The sequence below is a fragment of the Ascaphus truei genome, chromosome 4 (genome assembly GCF_040206685.1).
Source record: "Ascaphus truei isolate aAscTru1 chromosome 4, aAscTru1.hap1, whole genome shotgun sequence".
Taxonomy (NCBI): Eukaryota; Metazoa; Chordata; class Amphibia; order Anura; family Ascaphidae; genus Ascaphus; species Ascaphus truei.
The window spans coordinates 47,911,835-47,935,755 of record NC_134486.1 but is presented as its reverse complement, the minus strand read 5'-3'; the positions used below and the strand labels follow the sequence as shown (position 1 = coordinate 47,935,755).

Below are 23,921 nucleotides of genomic sequence, written 5' to 3'. Positions count from 1 at the left end.
CTATTATATTAAATGGTGGCAACCTCCAAAGAAACAACTCACATTTTGAGGTCCTGAAAAAATTATATACACACACACACACACACACACACACACACACACACACACACACACACACACACACACACACACACACACACACACATATCACAAAAAATAAGTTACTTATCTTTGCAGACAGAGTGCTTGCAGAGCAGCTGGGCTCACTGTCCAGCCGTGGAAATAGATAGTACAAAAATAAAATATACTGTAGCACTCTCTGTAGAAAATAAAACAGGTTTAATGCATCAAACAAGCATAAGGGGTCAATACAGGAAAAAAGTTTTGGCCCTCCTGGTCCTTTATCTAGCTCTAGATAAAGGACCGGGAGGTCCGAAATGTCGCTCACTTTTTTCCTGTATTGACCCCTTATGCTTGCTTGATGCATTAAACCAGATTTAATTTCTACAGAGAGGTCTACAGAATTTTTTGTTTTTTGCAGAGCATTGTGTTGCAGGCCCCTCTGGCAGCAAAGGGGTTAATGGAAGAATGCAGATTGTTGTCAGTGAGAAGTCTATGAAACTGGTGATGCTAAAAATCAGTGAGACTGACTCCAGATCATCCAGAGAGATGACACGTCTTAATATTATGGTGTATATTGTGGTTTAAGGCTGTGACTGTTGGACATTGGGTGCTGTAAGACTTTCAAGATCGTGACCACGGGATTGCTCGGGTAGTGACGCAAAGTGGAAGGGTACTCATCTTCATTCAGATCACACTCACTAACCATGGAAAGCCGTGAACGTGAGCCACTTTAGAAAATGAGCCATGATATTCCCTGAAAACCATAAGGGCCTATGTTGTGCCAGCCTTTGCGATGTTCCGGAAACATATGGGTACTAAAAGGATTAAAGGCCTAAAATATGTAATGTAGCACGATGGAGTTGTGAGACAATAAAATAACGGATTTCTACAGTATCAGGGGTCCATGTAATAATCTGGCAATATTATCACTGATACAATGCAAAAAAATCTCTCTTGCATCAGTGTGCTTTGGTGTTCAGTGGTCATGTTTTTTTTACATTTGATGATCATGTATTGGGCATCTCACCCATTAGACTTGCATAACGTCACATTATTTCATATAGCTCATTTCTCCCAATGGAACTCAATGCAATGTATATAATATTAATGACAATATCGCGTTATGCAGCGCAGTACACTAAACTGCTGCACTTAATCAGATCCCTGCTGGATTTTAGAGATGGTTTCTTCAACAGGGATAAGTCCCTGTTACATACCTCCCCTGTTTGTGGGAAGCTCTGGCTTACCATGGCCGAAGCCCATTCTTCCACTTCCACTCGAGATATCTCTGCAGCTCGAATGAGCGTGGATGGAGGAAAGATCCCTTAGTCCCACTGGGATTGGAGTCCTTTTTCCAAGAAGGTGCTTGAGCTCAGCACTCTTCAGTCGCTCGAGGAGGACTTTTTCCAAGTACGGTCTTTCTACTGACCATGTGGTCATGAGATTTCCCTGCGTCGGGCAATTCTCTCTTTGTTGGCAAACGGTATGGCGACAGTTGTAGAGTGTTTACGCAAATCGCTTTCTCTTGCCATCTTTTCCATGAACTCCAATTTAGCACTAAATGTCCATTCCTTGTAACCCTTGCTCAGGTCTTGCAAAGCCTCTGCCAGCTTACTTTTCAATTCTGTCTGATGCTCGGAATCTATTTCTACTATCCTAGACTCGTGCCATTTCATGGTATCACTTAATAATAATAATAATAATAATAGCATGTTCTTGGATAGCGTGCTAGTTTTACGTAGCGCTTTACAGAAACATTGTGCAGGCACAGGTCCCTGCCCCGTGGAGCTTAAAATCTATGTTTTTTTGGTGCCTGAGGCACAGGGAGATAAAATAACTTGCCCAAGATCACAATGAGCCGACACCGGGAAAGTGTCTTTACTCACTGAGCCACTTAAAGAGCATTCAAGAATAGCTATTTGAGTTTTCAGCTCTTGAAGCTGTCCTTCTGCACTTCTTTTTCTACTCAATGCAGTTGCCCGTTCAGCTTCTTTGGAATTGAGTTGTGATTCCACATCTCCCAGTTAACTCAGAGCAAGGCTTAAATCTGTTTCTTTTCTCAATTTCTGAACTGCAGCTGCTCCTCCCAGATGTCCAGCACCAGCCGCAGCCGGGACCTCTCATTGTCCAGCAATTTGTGGTCATTGGCTATCTTGGCCTCATAGCTCAGTGCCAGACGGGCCACTTGACGATCGGACACCTCTTCACTCTCTTCCTTTTTGGTGAGCTGTATCTTGAGCTCAGCAATCTGCGTCCGCAGAGCTGTAAGTTGCTGGGATGTGTGTTTAGCTGCCAGTGTTGGCTCTTCCACTTCTAGGCTTTGCTGCAAGTTCGACTCATCAGCGAGAGATCCCTGTTTCTTGAGTGCATCCTGCAATTCTCCTCTCAGGGCCTTCATCTCTTCACTGTGCTCGCTCTGAGCTTGCTTCCACGCATCCTTCATATTTTGGAGCTCTGCAGATATCATCACCAGGGTCGCCGCTGCTTGCGATTTCCACGCATCTTTCTCCTGGGCGTACTGACTTTTCGGGATGGAGCAGCCGCTCTACGTCTCCATCTCTTGTTCTGGTTTCTGGACCCTCTCTTGCTCCCTCTCATACAGTCACCCGGCCTGTAAGCTTGGCCTCCAGCGATGCTCTGGGTAGAATTCAGTTCCTCATGCTGTTCTGCAATGACATACTTGGTTCTTAGACGTTCCTGCAGTACTTGTACTTCTTTAGCAGTCTGCAGATTTTCTTCCTGCAGAGTTCGCTGCTTCTCCTCGGCATTCTGGAGGTGCGTACGCAGATCTTGCAGTTCTTTCTGCAGCAGGTGCTCTGCTTGTGTGCGTTGCTCCAATGTTTCAACCTTTTCATCTTTCAATAGTCTATTCCTTTTGTCTAGCTCATGAAGCTTGCTAATCATTTCACTGACGTAGTCAGTCAAATCAGAATTTACCTCTTTCAGGCTGGTATTTACTCTTTTTACAGTCTATCTAATATTCAGGGCCTCTTCATAGTCCTCCTTCCACTTACGCACTTCTGATTTTAGACTCCAGGCCTCCTGGCGTGAGACTTCTATCTCTAGGTTGAGGGTGTGAAGCTCCTTTTTGAGAGACTTTATGATCCATACTAAGACTGTAGACCGCTTTTTGAGAGATGCCCAGCTCCTTAGCAAGACTGTGAAGTTCCTTTTTAGAGACTTTCAGTTGTGTGCGGCAATTGCTGAATTCTTGGTGTGAGGCATCCAGCTCTATGCAGAGAGTATGAACCTCATTCTGAGAGACTTCCAACTCTCTATGGCAATCGCGAACCTCTTGCTGAGAGACTATAATCTCTTTCATTGCGTCCTCATACTTCTGTTTCAGATTAGCAATCATTCGGTCAGACTTGCTCTGCTTTTCATCCAATTCGGTCTTGGCCTCAGAGTAAATTGCGAGCACAGTCTTCTGTAGCTCAGTGTTATTTTCTCTCTCCAGTTTCACTTCTTCACGGAGAAGATCACAGTTATGCCTGGCAGCTTGCAGTGCATCTTCAGGGCTGGTCAAGGGATCGTCACTCACTGGTTCTGGCTCCACTTCCCTGGTATGGTTGGTTGAGGGTTCCTCACTGTTAGCACCGGACAGACACTTCTTTGGGGTACACGACTTCTGCCTTGGGCCCTCTGGATATTCTGTCATCCGCGTGATGAATCATCCATTTTCGCTAGGCTGCAGGGCATCTCGGACCCCCTTTTTCTCTGCGAGATCTGCAGACGTGTCTGTTCCTTCCACGGTAAGTGAAACACCGCTTTTCTTTTTCCGCCTTTTTGTTTTGGACGATTCCGTCCCATCAGGGATACTGGGGTCTCCGTCTTTATTTGAAACCTCAACAGTTTCACTGTATCCACCAGGCTTTTCTTGCAGTTGAGTTAGCTGACAGGAATATTTGGGGTCATAAAGACCTGTTTGTTCGGTGTGTACCGCGTTTAGGCACCTCCACAATTCTTGGGGTGTTTTGTGGGTGTGACTCGGTTTGGGTTCCCCATAAGAGACATTTTCATCCTTATCCGTATCCTCATAGGACCGGAAGGGCCACACTGCCGTGGGGTAGGGTTCATTTCAGCAATGCCACATCTTGTCCTCTATTTTGGCGGTATCAGGTGTATTCTTCCTCCTGACCTCGGGAGGTGCTATTTCAGCTGTTTTCACTGTATTTCCTAGGACCCCAGCTGGTAGTCCTACAGGTGGGCAGACTTTGCTTGCAGAGTTTGTAGTTCTCACAGGCATCTCTGTAGACTTTTTCTTCTTTAATTTGGTAGGTACTAAAACATCAGCAGTACTGTGCACACATTCTTTTTCAGCGGTGATACTGGATGTGCACTTGCTAAGAAAAATTCTGCATTTTCTTTGTGACCACAGGCATTGCTTGCTGCTGCAGTTCCCTGGCACGTTGAAAAAAAATATTCCGCCAGCTGCTGCCCTTTTTCTGGGGCCACATAGGGATCATCCGAATAAGGCCCGAAGGTATACTGCTCTGTGTGGTAAGGCTCTTTACACCAGGAACACATTTTCTTCCCCACTCTTGCAGAGCCTGTATTTGACTTCAGCAGGGCGGCCATTTTAAAATCCCATGGGGTTTTTTTTTTCTTTCAGAAGTTGTGGGGTAGACTATGGTTACAGCATCAGTCCCTTGTGTGGGTCACCGTCTGTTACAGTCCTCCCAGTCAAACTGTGGCATTGTGGCTTTCTCCAGTGCAGTTGTAGCTTTCCTGCCTGGATGTGTAGCCCTTTAAATCTGGTCACTTCTGCACGTGATTCTTTGTTTTGTTCTCAGGTTGTTTGCAGGAATTGTATGCAGGCAAAAGCACAAAAAAAATCACAGGCAGTCTACGGGCCCCTTTAAAATTCAAGGGCCACCTCTCATCCCACTTCTGACACAATATATAAGAGATGTGTGCAGATGTATGCAAATGGAGACTGTTTTTAGGGTGAAATGATATATTGGCTTTATTGACCCTGTTCCTTTTATCAAGGCAAAACACACAAAAACAAAAAAATAACAAACCCCTATCCCTTTGTAAGGGCTAGCTTATTTCCCAAGACCTTATCTGCAGGACGGGAGGGATATTACCAGCCTATCACCCCAAAGTCTCAGGAAGTACCTTAAGCAGGTAGCCCCCCATTTCAGTTTCTGGCAGGTTCCTGGGTCCTCTGTGTCCAAGAAATATAGGTCTCTGGGTGTTTGTATGTCTTGATATCAGCACAGCCTTTGTACTCAAGACAGTGTCTACAGGCTTCTCTGCTCTCCTTCTGTCAGTCCAATTGTGAGCTAAGGACTCCCCCTCCTGTTTTCACAGGAGGCTTTTCTTACAGACTTAATTGGCCAAGTGGAGTCTGGTTAATCGCCTGCTGCACTTAACCAGACCCCTGCTGGATTTTAGAGATGGTTTCTTCAAGAGGGATAAGTCCCTGTTACAGTATGTATAGCTTTATTTATATAGCGCCATCCAGGTACATAGCACTTTACTATACACGTGACATAATATTATAACACAATGGGAATAAGCGCTTCAGACAAAACAATAAGAAAAGGAGTCCTTGCCCGAAGAGCTTACAATCTAAGTGGTGACAACTTACAGAGACAGTATGAGGGTGTTATGGTAAGTGCGTCTTCAAGGGGTCAAGGTCAGTGCATCTGAGATGTATAGTTGACCATATATTACTCTGTGCAATAGAGAGATCCCTGCACAAACCCTGTTGGCACCTCCTATAACGACTGGTATTGATAACTACAGGAGAGTGCACAGATACTCATTTTTTTAAAGATTTCACCCGCTAATACATAAACTACTGCATTATGAGTTGTTTGCTTGGGGTAGAAAGTATTCCAGCTCTGTCCAGTTGTTATTCTGATATGATACCTGGGTGTTTTAAGATAATTATTAGAATATTTAGGGCAAAATGCATAACCCCAATACAGCTGGGTGACATTTCCAAGTAAGGGATATTATATATGTGTTAGTTTTAGCAGCTACAGGAAAGCTGCGGAAATGAATATCCCACTGATCATATGATCCACTTATAAGCTTTCCTAGGTTTTATGATCTGTCGGGAAGAGTTGCACTGTACATTCATCTAGGCATTGCAGTGTCACTGCAAGAGCGCGTCTTCGCTGCCCAGATGGTGTTGCTTTGTTTGTTTCTAGTACTCCCTGTCTCCTTCTGTCTCATGAGGCACGGAGTGTATTCTGCTTCCATGCACATTTAATAAGGAGCAGGAGATGAAATAAACATTGAAACTCTTCATTAAGAGTATTACTGTAGAAAGGAATTTCGAGCAAATGTTTTCCATTGTTTTAACTTTATTTTGTTTAATATTTTACTTTGAAACATTCCTATTACGTAATAATATTTGATGTGATATAAACAACTGTTGGCATGTCGGGTACAAGAAAGTGCTGCCAAATTTGTTTTAGTAACATGCTTGAAATAGCAAATGTTTGGCACCACTCATCCCCTGCTGTGAAAAATATATTAGCACCTGTAAATTATAGTTTGTCAATAGCTAGTAATGAAGGTCAGACCATTTCTTTCTTTGATTTCCCCATTTAAATTAATCCTCAGCTACTTAACTTGAGATTTAAACACACATTTAAAGTAAAATAATGTAAAAGACAGATTGTCTCATGCCACTATTTCATGATGTATTGTGATACACCATGCAAGCATTACCATTGGCAATCTGTACTATATTGTGAGAAACTGCAGTTGTTGTGAATTTAGTATAGGTCAGCATTTCCCAAATGGGGTTCCACGGAACCCAGGGGTTCCGTGAGGTAACATTTAAGGGTTCCACGGAAAAAACATATAAATAAATAAAATTAGGTCGCTGCTCTTCCTTCAGTTAACCGGAACTTTTGGCAGGCTGGGGTGTCCGGCGGGGGCCCTTCCAGTTGGTGGGGACGGCAGGCTGCGGGAGATAGCGGCGTCGGAGCGGGCGCCGTGGTTCACTGAAATAAATCCCAGCAATTCCAAAATGTCCACCGGGAACCGCACGGAGGGCCTAGGCAGGGGATCAGAGGAGACCGGCAGAAAGCACACCAGGAGCTGGGTTACCCCCTCCACTTCCACCCGTGCCCGATATATCCCCAGAGGTAGTACTTTGCAGCCGCGAGGAGGGACGGAGACACCAACACCACTGCGGGCTCCCTCCCCCCCCCCCTACACCAGGGGGTGAGAGGTAATACGGAGCAGCACAGCAGTGAGAGGCTGCAGGTAGCATTGTGGTATGGAACAGGAGGACCAGCAGCCGAAGCAGGTGTAACTTTCAATTTAAAGGTATTTGATCTTGAACCAAGAATTTTTTTTCACTTGCGGCGCATTTTTTAAAAAAATGTGCTACACTAAAAATATTTAAGGGGTTCAATTATGTTATACAAAATATAAAAGGGTTCCGTGACTAAATTTAAGTGGGAAATGCTGGTATAGGTAATGCGCAGTGTATATGGCCAGCAAAATAAACTGTTCGTACCATGAGTTAATATCTGGCTTCATACACCTTGATAAATAATGGGTTTTTTTCACTGAAGTGTCTAAATTTGCTTGGAGTCTAAGAAAATTATGACATACTTACAATTATTTCTAACTAACAAGATAATTTTTGTCTTGACTTGTTGCTAGTGGCTTATAAGTACACTATGTTCTGAAATACACATCTTTATCATTCACAGACCATGTCATTCTCATTAACCCTGGGTCTATATGTTATTGTCATGGCTTTCATTATACTTAATGGCGACTTACAAGCTCTTAGTTCTGTTTTTAATGTTTTTAATGTGTTGTTGCTGCTGAAAACCCATTACTTTATTATGGGATAATGCATCAAAAACAAACTGTGCTTAAATGTAAATGTTCTGTAACATTTTCAGTGAAGGCGAGAAAATCTGAGTAATGCATAGGCGTGTGCGTGTTTCATTGATTTTGTTTGACATTCACGGTGCCTAATGACCCATAAAGTTTGTGAGGTCATCGCACACTATGGATGTAAAAAGATCAATAAACACACACTTGCCTATTTCTTGCTCCTCAATAATTACTGATTCAGAGGATTTCTGTGCCTTAGGCTGAGATTATGCTGCCGGCGGGCATGTGACCGCGAAACGTCACGCGCACGTGAAACCTGCACTGCAGGCGCGAGGCGACAGCGAGGCATGCCGGAGGCATGGCCGTGACATCACGTGAGCAGGTCGCCCTCATTGGCTGACCTGCTCATGTGACGCGAGAAGAACAATTTGAAATGTCTTTTCAAAAATTGGGTGCTTGGACGCATTGCGCGCGCGGTCGCACACTATGTGCGCGCTCATTGGACAACATTAATTTGTTTTCACAGCGTCGCGCACGCGCGCTACCACTATTATCCCGGCCTTACTCTTCTTGGAGAGCTTACAATGGCTTGTAGATTTGATGGGGAACATAATACTTTGAAAAGAGTTTATAAGCAGTTTTGGGAACAATGCTATTTAATGTATAGTTCAAATCCCAGTGATTGCTCGCCTTGTGACATTGGGCAAGTCACTTATTGTTCTTGTGCCTCATGCAGTGAAATTGTAGCAGAGGACTGGTACATGTGGTACAACACTACATATCTTGCCAGTGCTATATAAATACAATATTATTATTGTTCAGTTAGTGGTTGGTGGTGAGCCAATGAAAACACATGATAACTGGTTTCTAGATAGAAATTCAGAAATTAAGGCCAAGCCACTAATAAGTCCATCAGCTCTGAAAGATTATTGGCTGATTTTCGGCCATTATTCTCCCTGTATTGCATGGATGTGTTGACACCAAGCCATATTTTAAATTATAGCCAATCAGCTTTCATAGCTGCAGCAATGTTCCACAAACCCAGCAACAGCAGCATCTCAGCCCTCCTCACAATTCCCTGCTGACTGTCCTCTTCACTGTCACCTGAGAGTAAGCCAGTGCCGGGGGTAGAAAGAAAGATACAGCTGGCACCATGGTATAGAGGGGGAACATTGGAACCGTGTAAAAAGAGGGAGAGGAGTGAGACAGAAAGTGCTATGACTGGGGGTAGAGAGAGCTCCAGGATGGGTAAGGAGAGACCAAGACTGCTAGGACCGAGGTAGTGCGAGTGCTCAGACTGGGGTAGAGAGCTCTAGAACAGGTGAGGAGAGAGAGAGAGAGTGCTAGGACCAACTGGGGGTATAGAGAGCTACAGTACTGAGGGCAGAGAGAGTGCCACGATGGGAGGAGAGAGAGCGCAACTATATTGGAAAGGGGTGTCGAGAGAGCACCGGGACTAGGGAAAGAGAGAGTGCTAGGATGGGGGGAGAGAGTGAACGTTGGTGCAGTGCTGGGAAGGGAACGGGGGAGATGAGTGTTTATAATGCTGGTTGTTTGTTAAAAATACTTTTTCATGGTATTCCTCTATCTTTCACACTAGTGAGCAAATGCATACAGCTGTTTTATGATTTTCACATTACACCAGACTGGGTTAAATTAATGTAAATTAGTGATACATCAGTTATATATATTTGGTTGGTGAAGCAACATGTTTCCAGTTAAATGCAATAAATTATTTTTCAGGCCTCTGTTCAATGAAATTTACACAGGTCATACTTTTGAGTTTTGAGATTCGATGGTACAATAAGCATATTTGCTAAATACTGTAGCTACTTAACTATAACAGTCAACATTCAACAAATCTAACATCCACCATTTCATGTATTGATTTAAACTATTACTGTGTTGGGGTTGATTTTTGGTGATGAATGACATGCAATGCATTGCCTGAAAGCTATGAACACAATTAACTGCGATGCTTATCGAGGCAAATCCATATTGCAGCTGCATTAGCACTGAAGATATTCACTGTTTTATTTTCTATCTATAAGAGTCCATGACATCAATACGTAATCTGTTTTATGACGTATGCTATATGATTTATGCAGGCGGAGAGCGCACCTGTGGAGTCCATGAGCTTATCTGCATTAGAAAAGGTAGGAACCTCTATATTATCTTAACAATATTAACTACAGTATATTGACACAAGGTACAATTGGCAGAAACATACACAGTTACGGCCAGAAACAAGCAGCTGTATTCTGGATTAAAATCACATGGGGCCACTGGCAGACATACACAGGAGACTATGGAAAAAGCACACAAGGCCACTGGCAGACATACACAGGAGACTATGGAAAAAGCACACGAGGCCACTGGCAGACATACACAGGAGACTATGGAAAAAGCACACGGGGCCACTGGCAGACATACACAGGAGACTATGGAAAAAGCACACGAGGCCACTGGCAGACATAGACAGGAGACTATGGAAAAATCACACGGGGCCACTGGCAGACATACACAGGAGACTATGGAAAAAGCACACAGGGCCACTGGCAGACATACACAGGAGACTATGGAAAAAGCACACGGGGCCACAGAGCAAGAACACATCTATATTCGACCAGGTGCAAGCACTCACTCAAGGCTACCATCAAGCGTACACACACACACACACACACACACTGCCACTGCCACTGCCACTGCCACTGGCAAGCACATTATACACAGGGTCAAGAACAAACACACAGGGAACTGCTGGTAGGCACATTCTGGCAAATAGATGGACATGTGAAGACACCCATTCTGTATATATAAAAATAGGTTTTGGGAAATGCATATAAGCACTAAGGCCCAGATTCACCGAGGTCCGTTATTGACTTAACCAAAGTTAACACCTCGTTAAGTGCTAACATGTACCTTCAAAGCTCACTAACACATTCTTAAGTGCTGTTCTCAGCCCGAAATGGCATTGTGTTAACTATAACTGCTGTTAGTGCTAATGATATGCAAAAGAGATATTACCTATAGCAAAGTCTATCCACAGAGCTCTGTTATAGTTAACACTGTGATTTAACCTTTTGTTAGTTAGGTCATAGCTAACGGTGGCGTTACCCCCCATTCAGACCCTGAAATATAGGATTTGCTGGATAGAAGGAGATAAATTGAGCCTCTTATTTGTTACAGTCCTAAGTGACTTACTGTATATACCTCCCCAATGCACACTTTTAAACAACACGTGGAGAGACGCATGTGCACAAAAAGGAACATACCTGGGAAATATGCTAATTCGGATATGCAAAGTATATTTCAATGCGTTACTGTTATATATTTCCCAGACATCTTAGTTGTGTTACTATCTCTCAATCTCTCCAGCAAACCGTATATTTCAGGGTCTGGATGGGAATAACGCCACCTTTACGTAAAACAGACTTAACGCAAGCCATGTTATTTGAAGCTAACGCAAGGCAGTACTAACTCAACATGGTGTTAAGTCTGTGCTGATAATGTTAATGTTTTTTCTTAGTGAATAGGTGGTAACCTCAGAGAGAATAACGACTATTAATGATTTTAATAATGGCCCATTATTGGCACCAAGTTAACTGAGCTTTGTTATCTGGGCCTTATATCCATTTAATACACATATTTGCAAAAAGAGGCACTGAAAGACACACATATACACAGAGATGTAGTGGAAGACACACACACAATGGCAGCTGAAGACGGATATATGCAGATACGGAGAGTGGAATACACTTAAGCAATGTTTGGCTAGATTGAGCACATCACTACGGGTGAAGCTACCAATTTTCATCCTGATTTGCATGTATATCTAAAGTTTGAAGCATCTAAAAATAACAATTTTTGGGAATAAATGTATGGATATTTTACAATGAAAACACTGAGATTGGGAGGCTAAGAACTTCAGAAATTATTTTACAATGGTTGTCCAGTATAATATACAGTTTATTATATTCTTTTCACAATCCTCCTACTTATTGATAATACATCAGAAGCTCGTTCCCACAGACTGCAATGAGTTGTAACTTATCTTCACAAGTAGATTGATACTCTGCATAAAATATTGGTGAAATTCAGATTTGATTTTTGGCTAATAAATGTTGGGATCTATTAATGAATCAAAGATATTATTAATGAATGTAAGGGAAAATACACTGTACTAATCCCGTGACTGCTTGAAAATGGTGATCAAAAATACTCAGTGTTTATACAGTGATGCTGTGTTCAACCACAAAACAAATCTCTGTACTTGTTGACACATTTAAGTAATATGGGCCATGTTTCCTAAGCACTGTGCCTAGCTATAAAACACCATACTGTATGTCACTAAGACACCTTTTATAGTCCATTTACAGTACTTGAATTGTATGTAAGGTGTCTTACATTACCGGATAGTGTCTTTTGGCTTTAAGCCACTTGGTAAATATGGGCACTAATTTCACATACTAATCTTAATATTAAATAGGAAATATGAACTTAACTCTAAATGCATTTTGGAGTAACATTTCCTGCATGATACTTGAAGGCTGGGATATGTATATTAAAATATATACACTTAAGCTAAATGTTTAACTTAAATTCGACAAGAAATGAACAACTAGTTGTAAGCATAAGATAGACCCACTGTGTCGGGAAATAAATGTTTCCCTTCTTTGTGACCTCCTTATAAGATCCCCATGTTCCTGCTGTTTCCGGATAGCTGTGTGGCTGTGATGGTAATGTGTAAGCTGAGATATGAGCAGTAAACCAGATCACAAGTGTAAGGTGTGCTGCTCTTATTACAACCTACAGAATTCCGGTACCACTTGGGACAACAGTGGTGAGTTTGGCATCTAAACAAGTGCTTTGTGAGATATATTTTTGTGTGCACATGAATATACGTTTTGGATACACCAGTATACAGTTTTGTTGCATAATGGGCTATGTAATGAATAAACGTACTTTAAAGAAAAAAGCAGTCTGCAGTTGCTCTTGGCATGCAGTACATTACTATTTGTTCCTTAATTGGTATCTCTCGCTTGTTTATGGTATGTTTGAAGAACTACTTTTGCCTACTAAATGTGCTGCTCACATCCCCTGCTGGTTTGCTATGTCTTATGTTGTACTTAATGGAGCGGATTATTCTCATTGCCATTCTAAGAATGGTTGCAGCTCTTTGATAAAAGCTGAGCATTACAGCCTGCTTTGTGTAATGAACCATAAGATTGTAAAAGTTAACATATGATGCATAGCATTTAGCCGCTCAGCAAAAAGGATCACTGTGCTTGTGCCAACTTGGCTAACCAACCAAATAATAACATTTGATCTGAAGGAAACTGATAAAGCATCTCAGTTAATGAAGGAAAACCAGAAACAAACACCTAACTGGTATTTTTTTCTATTATCCTGTATATAAACGAGTGTGATGTAATTATATTAACGAAGTTCTACAGGTCTGTGTGTTGATTCCTTCTTGTACCTGGTTGTATGATGCAATTGTGTCTTCTAGAGGAAAAGGGTCCCTTATACTCTCTCAATTTACAAATCTGGGCCCATATTTACTTATCGGTGCTATGCCATACTATACCTTCTTTCACCTAAAAGTATCTTCTGGCACAGCTCCGCTTAGTAAATATGACCCTTGAGGGTAGTCAATGCCAATACAGATTTCAACTCCAACGATGGAATTCAATGTGGCGGAAGGGGGCACATTCTAGTTTTTCTTCTCTTGGCTGAATCAGATTTTTGTGAACAGCCATCAGACGAAATACACAAATGACCCTTTTCTGATTTGAACAGGCAGAGAGCATTTACTGTAGCAATGATCCACTGTTCTATAAGACATAGCATATAATACAATAAAAAAAGAACAGCACAACCTAAAACAATGCACACAAACAAGTGGAATAATGAAACACTAGTAATTCTTTTCCTGCAGCCTGGTAAGTCTCTCACCCACAGAGAAAGAGTCCAAACAAAAAGAAAATACCAATGGCACAAAGGAAAGTTTAGAACAGACAATTGGTGGCTGGACCACACAGTGAAGGATTTCATGTGTGGATCCACGATTCCAGGACAAATGGATCTAGCAGACCTTCAGACACTGCAACAGGAACACGTGGGACAGAGAAAAAGCAAACATACCGTAATACAGTTTAATGCAAAATTAAAACATGAGCATAACGCATATGCACATCGCACTCACATTTGAATGGTTAAAAAAAAGGGTATCGAGAGTACAACTGACTCAAATCAGGGGCAACTGGAACCTCCTCCTCCTCTTCTCAGCACCTGGGGAGTGTCCTCTTACGGGTGTACGTGTCTATCGTTCTTAACTTCCGCATCACGTGATGGTAGAGTGTCTAAGCTTAAACCTGATAGAGCGATCTGCATGCCCTCACTGATCAGTCAGCTGGAGCTCTTGGCTCATGCGTAGTAAACATCCTGTAAGTTTAAATCTCCCACGTCACGGCCCACATGACTGGGACATTTAAACAGCCCCAGATACCGGCACTCCATACTGAGGCCTGTATCTTGGGAAGCAAGGGGTCTCCAGACCTGAAATGAATGCGATTCAGCTCCGGAGACTCGCTGCTTCAATCCTATGTACTAAAAATAATAAAAATAATGAGATCTGCTGTAAGAGCTGCGCATAGGGACACAGAGAGAGGGACTGCTTCTCTCTACGCAGCTCTTACAGGCTGGTGGTGGCAGGATTAACACTGCAAGAGTCCCATTCAGAACCAGGGACCCCGCTACGTTAATCCTTCGGGGAAATTCCCTATTTTCTGGGCCGTGACCATGGTCACCCTTGGGCCGCGCTCCACCTGCTCCAAGAGTGGCATGGGGGAAACGTGGATTGCGCCACATCTGTACTTCTTGCCTCCTTTTTACAACTATTTTCATAAGAGAATTTCATACTCTACAGGACAACACAATTCTCTTAGTTTTAGCACCTAATCTAATGTAAGTATGCAAAATTAATGTTACTGCTAAACTTGACTTGCTTAGACATAGATTCATGAAAAACTGAATATTTCTGTACTTCTGAAAAGAATCACTAGAACTTCCATGCTATAAGGGTTAACTTACAAATGGTGTGTGTATGTGTGTATAGATATAAATATAGATAGATACATATATACACATATATATATATATATCTCCATACAATAAAAAATATCACTTGTGTCTTAGACAGGTCTGCAACCCTGCCTTTCAACCATTATCACCTAGCATACAGTGCTTCCACTGCAGCAAGGGATTCTGGGAAATTACATGCAAATGAGCACACAATGTGTCACCTTTTGCCTGAAATCCATTTACATGGAACCCATATAAGCAAATGGGTATCACCTTTTCCCCCATCCTAAGTTAGACCATAGAGCTACCGTGTATTCTGGTGCGGTGCATACCTGTGAGGTTGAACAGAAGGCCCAAGAACTCCGCGGTGTTATGGGGAGGTATCAGGACAGGTTCTCAGTGATGATCATCCATAGTGCAGTGCCTCCAGCCGGTGAGGATCTTGGTGCAGCCAGGATGGTCCACACTGGCAACTCAGATAATGGCCCAGACAAGTAGCCACAAAGTATAGTTCAACTGAGTTTATTTACAGCATACTGATATTCAGAGCAGGCACATTCCCTGGAGCAGCACCCACGCGGCTTGAGGCCCGGTTGGCCCTTCCTCAGCTCCTTTACCCTCTGATGGGATAAAGGGTAAGATGCTCCCACTCCACAGGGGGAGGGGAGAGAGACCTGTGTTCTGGGAGAGTCATCTTATGTACCCCAGGGGAGGGTCTTGTAACCATGCCCCATAACAGGGCACGTGACCCAGCCAGTATCCTCCCCAAGGATGATACTCTGGTTGTTGTTAGGCCCGCCCTGGATACAGTAACAGTGCATCCAGGCTGCAACAACAGCTAGGCCTTCATGAGAGAGCTTAATCCCCCTCACAGTGTATATATATTTATAGCTCAACCCCGTTATAACGCGATCCATTAAAACGCGAATCCGCTTATAACGCGATGCAAGAGTGGCTCCCAATTTTTGTACTTATGAATACTTTACAACATGATTATTGGTGTCTTAAATACTTTATTGTACAACGCATACAATTGTACATTATTTCTAACGCGATCCGCTTATAGCGCGATGTGATTCTTTGGACCCCAAGCACAGAGTTATAAGGGGGTTGATATATATATATATATATATATATATATATATATATATATATATATATATATATATATATACATACATATACACTTCATAAAATTGACACCAGCTGTTGAACTAAACCTGATCAGGAGTGATATTGCTGTACTTTTTAATTCGTACAGGAGACTCCCCAAAACAAGTGAGCAAATCCATTGGAAAAACAATGTTTTCAAAGGTGTATCATTTCTATATTTGCAATTTCAAAAAGTATTTTCAAATGTAATTCTAAAATAGTTACATGATGTACTCACCTATTTCTAATCTATTCGTAATTTACAAGACTATTGATATAATTTTTCAGCACAAGGCCAGTCAATCTTCATTAGAGTAATTCTCCTTTGTTTTCTATTTCATTACGCTTCTGATGCAGATAGTTAGAGCAAAGGATACAGGACTCACCAGGAGATGGGAGAGGAGGACGCTGTTTTAGGTAATAAATTAAAAAGAGTGAAGCATGCTCAAAATTTCAGATTACCTTCCATTATCAAGTTTGAAGTGGAATGTATGTTTCTTGCTGCCAGTTATATTTCAGATTTTGTGAATATCCACTGCGCAAAGTGTGTGTGAATAGGGTTATAAGTGAAGTTATAACACCAAAGAAGCAGCTCCCCTGTGCGTCAGCGTATGGAGCTACTTTGCTGCTGTGATATTGCCATGTGCCAGTGAGTGAGGGAAATGTTGATATTAAATAATAAGAGATGTTTTAGTGTTTTTCTTTTTATATACAGGTTGCGCCGACGAGTATTCTAACACTTGCCTTAAACTTGCCTTGGAAAATCTGGGGCTATCACCAACAAGATCCAGATACATGCTGCATACATGCTGCAAACATTTCAGTGACATTTCTGCAGAGACTAATGGCCCATCGGATTAACACAGCAGGGGTCCCTGGCAGTCCCATTCAGTTTGAATGGGACTGCCAGGGACCCCTGCTGTTAATCCGATGGGCCATTAGTTTGTCTGCAGAAATGTTGCAGCATGTACCCAGCATGTTTTCAGCATGTACTGGGACCAGCTGTGTGGCTGGACCAATCTTCACCCCCCCACCCCAAACCTTAATGGCTTCACCTGTCAGACTGGGCCATTTTCTAACCTGAGCCACACCTTATCCTACAATAAGAAGCTACCTTACCTTCTTGTTTCAACATTGTGCCTAATTCCCTCTAGATTGTAAACTCTCACGGGTAAGGCCCTCATTACCTCTTTGTGCATGTTTGTCCTCACCTGTATGTACAGTAACTGTTTATGTTTTTGTAATATGCATCACTCATCACCCCATTGTACCGCACTGCGGAATCTGTTGGCGCTTCACAAATAAATGATGATGTTGATAATAATAATAATATCCCATTTCTACCTAAATTGATCTGTGAAAACAGTGAGCAACATTAACAAGTTTCTTTCACTTAATATGGGCCATAATGCACACAGTAGGAAATTCATGAATGCATCTTTAAAAGGGCATGTACATTTTGTATGCAAGTGAGGAAATCTCACTACATGTAAAATTCACCTGGAATCCAATAAGGTGTGGATTGAATGACAATCTTTTTCTCCTACTCAAGGCCGGAGAGGAAGCCTTAATACGTTTACCTATTCAACTCGTGGTGAGACATATTCAAATAAAATTTATTTAGAAAAAAACATGCAAACAAAAACACATTTGCATGCAGTTTTCATCCCAAAATGTGGTTAGTTTATGAGATATGACGGCTTCAAAACATTGGCTTTCTATTTCTTGTATTTGTATCTTATGAGATAACAATATGCACATTTGAATTTAGTGCAATGGTTCATGTTTATTATAATGATTTCTATTCATACATGCCCTTTTTAGATCTGAAAGGATTTTCTTTCAACACAAGAAAGCATGTTTCATACTGTACATTTGCTGCCAGTGTAATTTGACACAGACCAGAAAATATGCAAATAAATGCACAAAGCAGCGCACTGCCCAGGGACACAGGTGTAGAAAAATGAAAAAAAAATAATTTATTGTAGGCCAGACATGACAAACAGGGAGGTAAGTACCCTCCAACGCGTTTCACACAACAAGGTGCTTTATCAAGGAGTATAGTACAGCACACTAAGGGACCTTTTATACACTGCAATAATTACTACAATTTCGCGCCAAAAAACGCATGTTTATGACGTCATCATTGCGTCTCAGCATATCTCTATGGGCATATATCTCTGTGGACATCTGGGAGTTCCAGACGTCCACAGAGATATATGCCCATAGAGATATGCTGAGACGCAATGATGACGTCATAAACATGCGTTTTTTGGCGCGAAATTGTAGTAATTATTGCAGTGTATAAAAAAGTCCCTTAGTGTGCTGTACTATACTCCTTGATAAAGCACCTTGGTGTGTGAAACGCGTTGGAGGGTACTTACCTCCCTGTTTGTCATGTCTGGCCTACAATAAAAATTTTTTTTTTCATTTTTCTACACCTGTGTCCCTGGGCAGTGCGCTGCTTTGTGCATTTATTTGCATATTTTCTGGACTGTTTGAAACTCAACAAGCGGCTGGACACGCCAACCTGGATTATTACAAGCTCTAGGAGTGGGTAAGATCTTCTGACACTTTATGACTATGGATCATCTTCCTTACTACATACTGGGGTGAGTGTTGGATTTATTATGCAGTGATTTCCAATGAGGTACAGCGAGGTGTGTTTTCACATATTTTTTCTGTTGCCTTCAGGATACTTATGCCTCCAGTGTGATACTATACTCACCTAGTAGTTTACCCACTCCACAATTGAGCTATATGTGTCATTCTTATTATCGATGATTATAATAGAATATAATATTTTTTTCTGGACTGTTATTGCACCCATTATCTTCATAATTTGACACAGATATTTTTTACTCACGATTTTAAAGAGATAAATATCAAGCCCCGAAATACCTTTTTTTGTTTTTTTACTGGTCCATATTTATAGTTCTATACATTTTGTGTTATCCATCTACTCAGACCGGTTTTACTGTAGACCTGGCCAAATCTCCTTTATAATCTCAAAACGACCGTGGGGCTTGAATTTCCAATATGAATTATTTGTCTCAGGCCTCTGAGGAAGATCAGGTTAATACCAGCTCTAATAGTTTAAATGAAGCGAAAAGGTTGGACAAATGAAGGCAAGAAATGCATAACTATAAGTCATTGTCAATGAAATATGATGCAAAGTATCTTTAAACATTGTTTTAGGAGGTAACATAATTGACATTAATAATGGTTAATACTTCTAATGGTATTGGTTACCGTGATGATTCTTTTGTTTAGCCATTTAACATACGAACAATGGATGCGATCCAACCAGCAACTTTTTTTTTTTAACTACTGTACATACATATTTTGGTAAAGGAAGGTACCCTGGTTCACTCCTATAGAGGTATTTTATAGAATAAAGGCGGTTTAGTTTGTTATGATGAAGTGTAAAAAGATTAAAGAAAAAAATATCATAATCAACTAAGTAAAATAAAAATTGTAATCTTAAAAGCTCCATATCAATGGAGAACTACTTTCTGCCTTGAGTTTCTGCAGATTGGTAGGAGTGTAGCGGAACCTATGAGAGCCGTGCTCTAAATGCGGTTCCAAACAGAAAGCACAGCATTATATATATTTACATATATTTTCCAAACACCCACAGCTAGATAGGAGATGGAAGATGTCACATATGTAGACTATTGAAGATGCACAACATACTGATCTTGAAAGTCTGAACAGCAATCGTGACCATCATTTTGAAAATGTTGGGTTAAGGCAGGGGTAGGCAACGGCTCTTTCAGCACCTTCATGCGGCTCTCCTCCGTTCGCAGGGTCGCCGCTCACCAGCTGCTGCCTCTCTCCCTCACTGTGCCGATGGTGGCTGTGTGGGGGGCGCGGACGGCGGTGGTCAGGCCTCCTTGTTGCTGCCGGGCATTTCCCCAGCTGCTGGCCTGCCTCCTATACTGTCCCACACAGTACAGGCATACCTTGGTTTAAGGACACTCATTTTAAGTACACTCGCGAGTAAGGACATATCGCCCAATAGGCAAACAGCCACACTCGCATGCGCCTGTCAGCACGTCCTGAACGGCAATACCGGCTCACCACCTGTACCGAAGCTGTGCACAAGTGGGGAGATTATAGAGCCTGTTATAAATGCGTTATTTACATAAGTTATGCACATATATGACGATTGCAGTACAGTACATGCATCGATAAGTGGGAAAAAGGTAGTGCTTCACTTTAAGTACATTTTCGCTTTACATACATGCTCCGGGCCCATTCGTACGTTAATGCGGGGTATGCCTGTATGTGTGTTTGTGGGGGTGTAATATTCATGCATGTGTTGCGGCTCTCTTAATATTTTGGACACAATTATTTTTTATTTATAAAATGGCTCTTCCTTGAAAGGTTGAAGACCCCTGGGTTAGGGGATTGCAGTAAAGCAAAAGGGTCAGCCATTGTTTAATCTCAGAATTGTGTAATTAATCCAAATTCTGTTTGAAGTAGTGCATACTTTTTTTTAATTTAGGGGCTAAACCATAATGGAATGGACAGGGCTTTGCCCCCTCAGTCTCTTTTTTTCTAAACGATCTGCTTTGCCATGTTGGGATCAGCACAGTATGATACAAAAAATAAAGTTGTAAAAAAAGGAAAGAAAATTCAAAGTAGAGCAGAGATTTTGATAAACATGAAGTTTAAAGAACAGCAGCTGACAAAATTATAATGGAAATATAACTGTATGCTCATTTGCATGTCTTAGGCAGGTCTGTAACCTCACCTTTCACCATTATCACCCAGCACACAGCACTTCCACTGCAGCAAGGGATTCTGGGAAATGACATGCAAATGAGCACACAGTGCCACTTTTTGCTTCAAAACCATTTTAAACATGGTTCCCTATAGGCTTAAGCTTGCTGCATGGTCACAGCTTTAAGCACAGCCAGGGTTAAGATGCATAGCCAGTAAACCCACCCACACACAGCTTTTTTTTTTTTTTTTTTTTGTGTAGCCCGGGTGGTGAAAAAGTGATTTCACCTCTAAAAACCGTGCTCATGGTCAAGTGAGACCAGGTGCGCAAAACTTGTGACTATAGGCTCCGGAGAGCTGCAAGTCCATGACATGGTCAGTCCTCTTCAGCCACAAGGGCCAGGAAAAGTCCTGATGTTACACCGACGTCGTCATCCGAAGAATCCGACGTCCATCCTGTTCCCTCCTAGTGCAGCAGACGCCGCAGGAGGGTCCAAGTCTTTAGGGCTTTCGGCTCACACCTACTCGCCCACCGCAGTCTTCTCCCGAAACAACAAAAAAAGGTGTGCACAAGTGCACACCAGACCCGGAAGCCTGGCGGGTGAAAAAATAGGGACGAACCCCTCAGCGGAAGGCAATATGGGGTGCCAGTGCAGAAAATGTAGGGGTGTGCAAATCTTATCCGTGCAAAAGTCGAAGTGCCCACCCACACACAGCTGTTTCAACCTTAATGGGTCTCATCAGTGTGGGGTTGGTTACTGGCTATGCAAAGCTGAAGCAATGAGGATGGGGTTTACCATACTTAGTTAAGTTATGGTGAGTAAAAAAAGTGACAAAAACCCTCCACAGCAAAGCATATAGCAAATGGAAATATAACTGTATGCTCATTTGCATGTCTTAGGCAGGTCTGCAACCCCACCTTTCACCATTATCACCCAGCACACAGCACTTCCACTGCAGCAAGGGATTCTGGGAAATGACATGCAAATGAGCACACAGTGCCACTTTTTGCTTCAAAACCATTTTAAACATGGTTCCCTATAGGCTTAAGCTTGCTGCATGGTCACAGCTTTGCATGTCATTTCCCAGAATCCCTTGCTGCAGTGGAAGTGCTGTGTGCTGGGTGATAATGGTGAAAGGTAGGGTTGCAGACCTGCCTAAGACATGCAAATGAGCATACAGTTATATTTCCATTTGCTATATGCTTTGCTGTGGAGGGTTTTTGTCACTTTTTTTACTCACCATAACTTAACTATATATATATATACATACTCACCATAACTTAACTATATATATATATATATATATATATATATATATATATATATATATATATATATATATATATATATATATATATATATATATATATATATATATATATATATATGCCATTAGATTAGTAGTATTCGTAGTATTTAGAATGCCACATTCATGCCTTTTTAAAAATATAAATATATGCAAAGAATACTGTGATACAAGAAGATTACTCTTGAATGATGCTATGCAGGAGTCCCCTTTTAACTTTAGTGGCGTCCTCAACTGTTGCTTGAGGCATAGCATGAATCTCTTCAATGTTTTCTGGAAAGTGATTCACAATTGCACCTTTTGAAGAAACCGCATGTAGTGATATAAAGTCTTAATTTTCACACGCCATTAGATTAATGCAGGTAACTGAATAGTTTTTGTTAAATTATTCAGATGACCACTCTATGATATAATGTGTGCCTCAGACTCCATTTTGTTTTAGCAGCTTCCATGTTATCGGAAACTTGGCAATTAGAAATGGGATTTTAGTTTTTTTGCTGAGTTGTGCTGTATGGCTCATAAGTATGGAATGCAAGGGAGTTAAAACATTTCATCAGTTTGAAAGGAGTTTTTAGAAAAGCAGACAGTACCAGGAGATTTTCAGGACAAGATAAGAAAATAATGTAGATATGTACAATGCCCAGACTTTTGATAAAATACAGAAAACATACCTTTCCTCTTTTAATTGCTTAATATTAATTGCCATGTATAGTTTGGCTGGTTGACAGAAAATTAGTATGTAAGCTGACGGAAAATGTTAGAAAGCAATCAACATGCTACTATGATAGAGTATGCTTTAGTTCTCCACTCATAACGAAGCCTGTATATGAAGCTTTGCCTCTGCGAAATAAAGATGGGAACTTGAAATCTGTCTCCGGATACCTTATTCGAAGCTACCGCACAGAGGATCTACATATTCAGTGCCGCATTGTATCTCTATGCAGTAGCAGTCCTGAGGTGAGAAACCAAATGCGGCTAAATTCATAATACATGTCTACTTTGCCTTTGAAATAAAAAATATATTATACATTAATCATTTCATAGACAACTCTGGCATCCTTGTTTTAAAGCTATTTAAGAGCCAGCCTTCACCATAACTCCTATCTACAAAATCAGTGAAGCCTAAAGAGTGATAGTGAATTTGAGTCTTTTGACAGGACCAGGAAAGCCTCTATATAGTACTTAGAATTATTTTGTTGGCATAGCAGATGACTTGCACATTAAGTGAATGGAAACCTCTATGGTTTTGGAACATTTAAGGCAATTGGGCAAATATTTACTAAGCAGTTTTCTGCCATCAGATACATTCCGGTGCTGGCAGACACCTACAGTACAAGCCTTTTGACCATAAATGGGCTATAAAGAATCTTCCAGCACCGGAAGATGTCTTTTGCCAGATGATTGCGTTGTAAATATGGCCTTAAATGCCCCACACTGGGTTACATAGTAGATAAGGTTGAAAAAAAACACATGTCCATCGAGTTCAACCTATGTTTAATTTAGAAGCCAGAAGTGAAGTCCCGTGGGGGAAAGGTGTAGGCGGTGCACAGCTCTGTGAAAAAGGATTCGGCTGGATTGCTTGGATCATTGAAAAAAATATTTTATTCGGCCATATGCAAACAAATAAAATTGAGGGATAACCCCACAAGTAAACTCTGACGCGTTTTCGCCCTGAGCCTGTGGCTCAGCCGGAGACTTGTGAATTGACAACATTCCGTGATCTTTATACTTTGCAAGACATGAATAGTTTGTTAGAAGAACAA

General features: G+C 41.5%; 1 protein-coding gene across 6 annotated transcripts in view; it reads left to right on the top strand.

Moving 5' to 3' along the window:
* Positions 1-23,921, top strand: part of SYT14 (synaptotagmin 14) — a 201,744-nt gene that overhangs the window by 905 nt on the left and 176,918 nt on the right. For 3 of the 6 annotated variants that reach the window (XM_075595718.1, XM_075595723.1, XM_075595719.1), the window contains exon 2: positions 9,993-10,040. In XM_075595718.1, the coding sequence (XP_075451833.1) occupies positions 9,993-10,040 (48 nt within the window). Of the gene's footprint in view, positions 1-9,979; positions 10,041-16,479; positions 16,540-23,921 lie in introns of those variants that run through there. The other 3 variants (XM_075595722.1, XM_075595721.1, XM_075595724.1) reach the window with 2 other exon arrangements.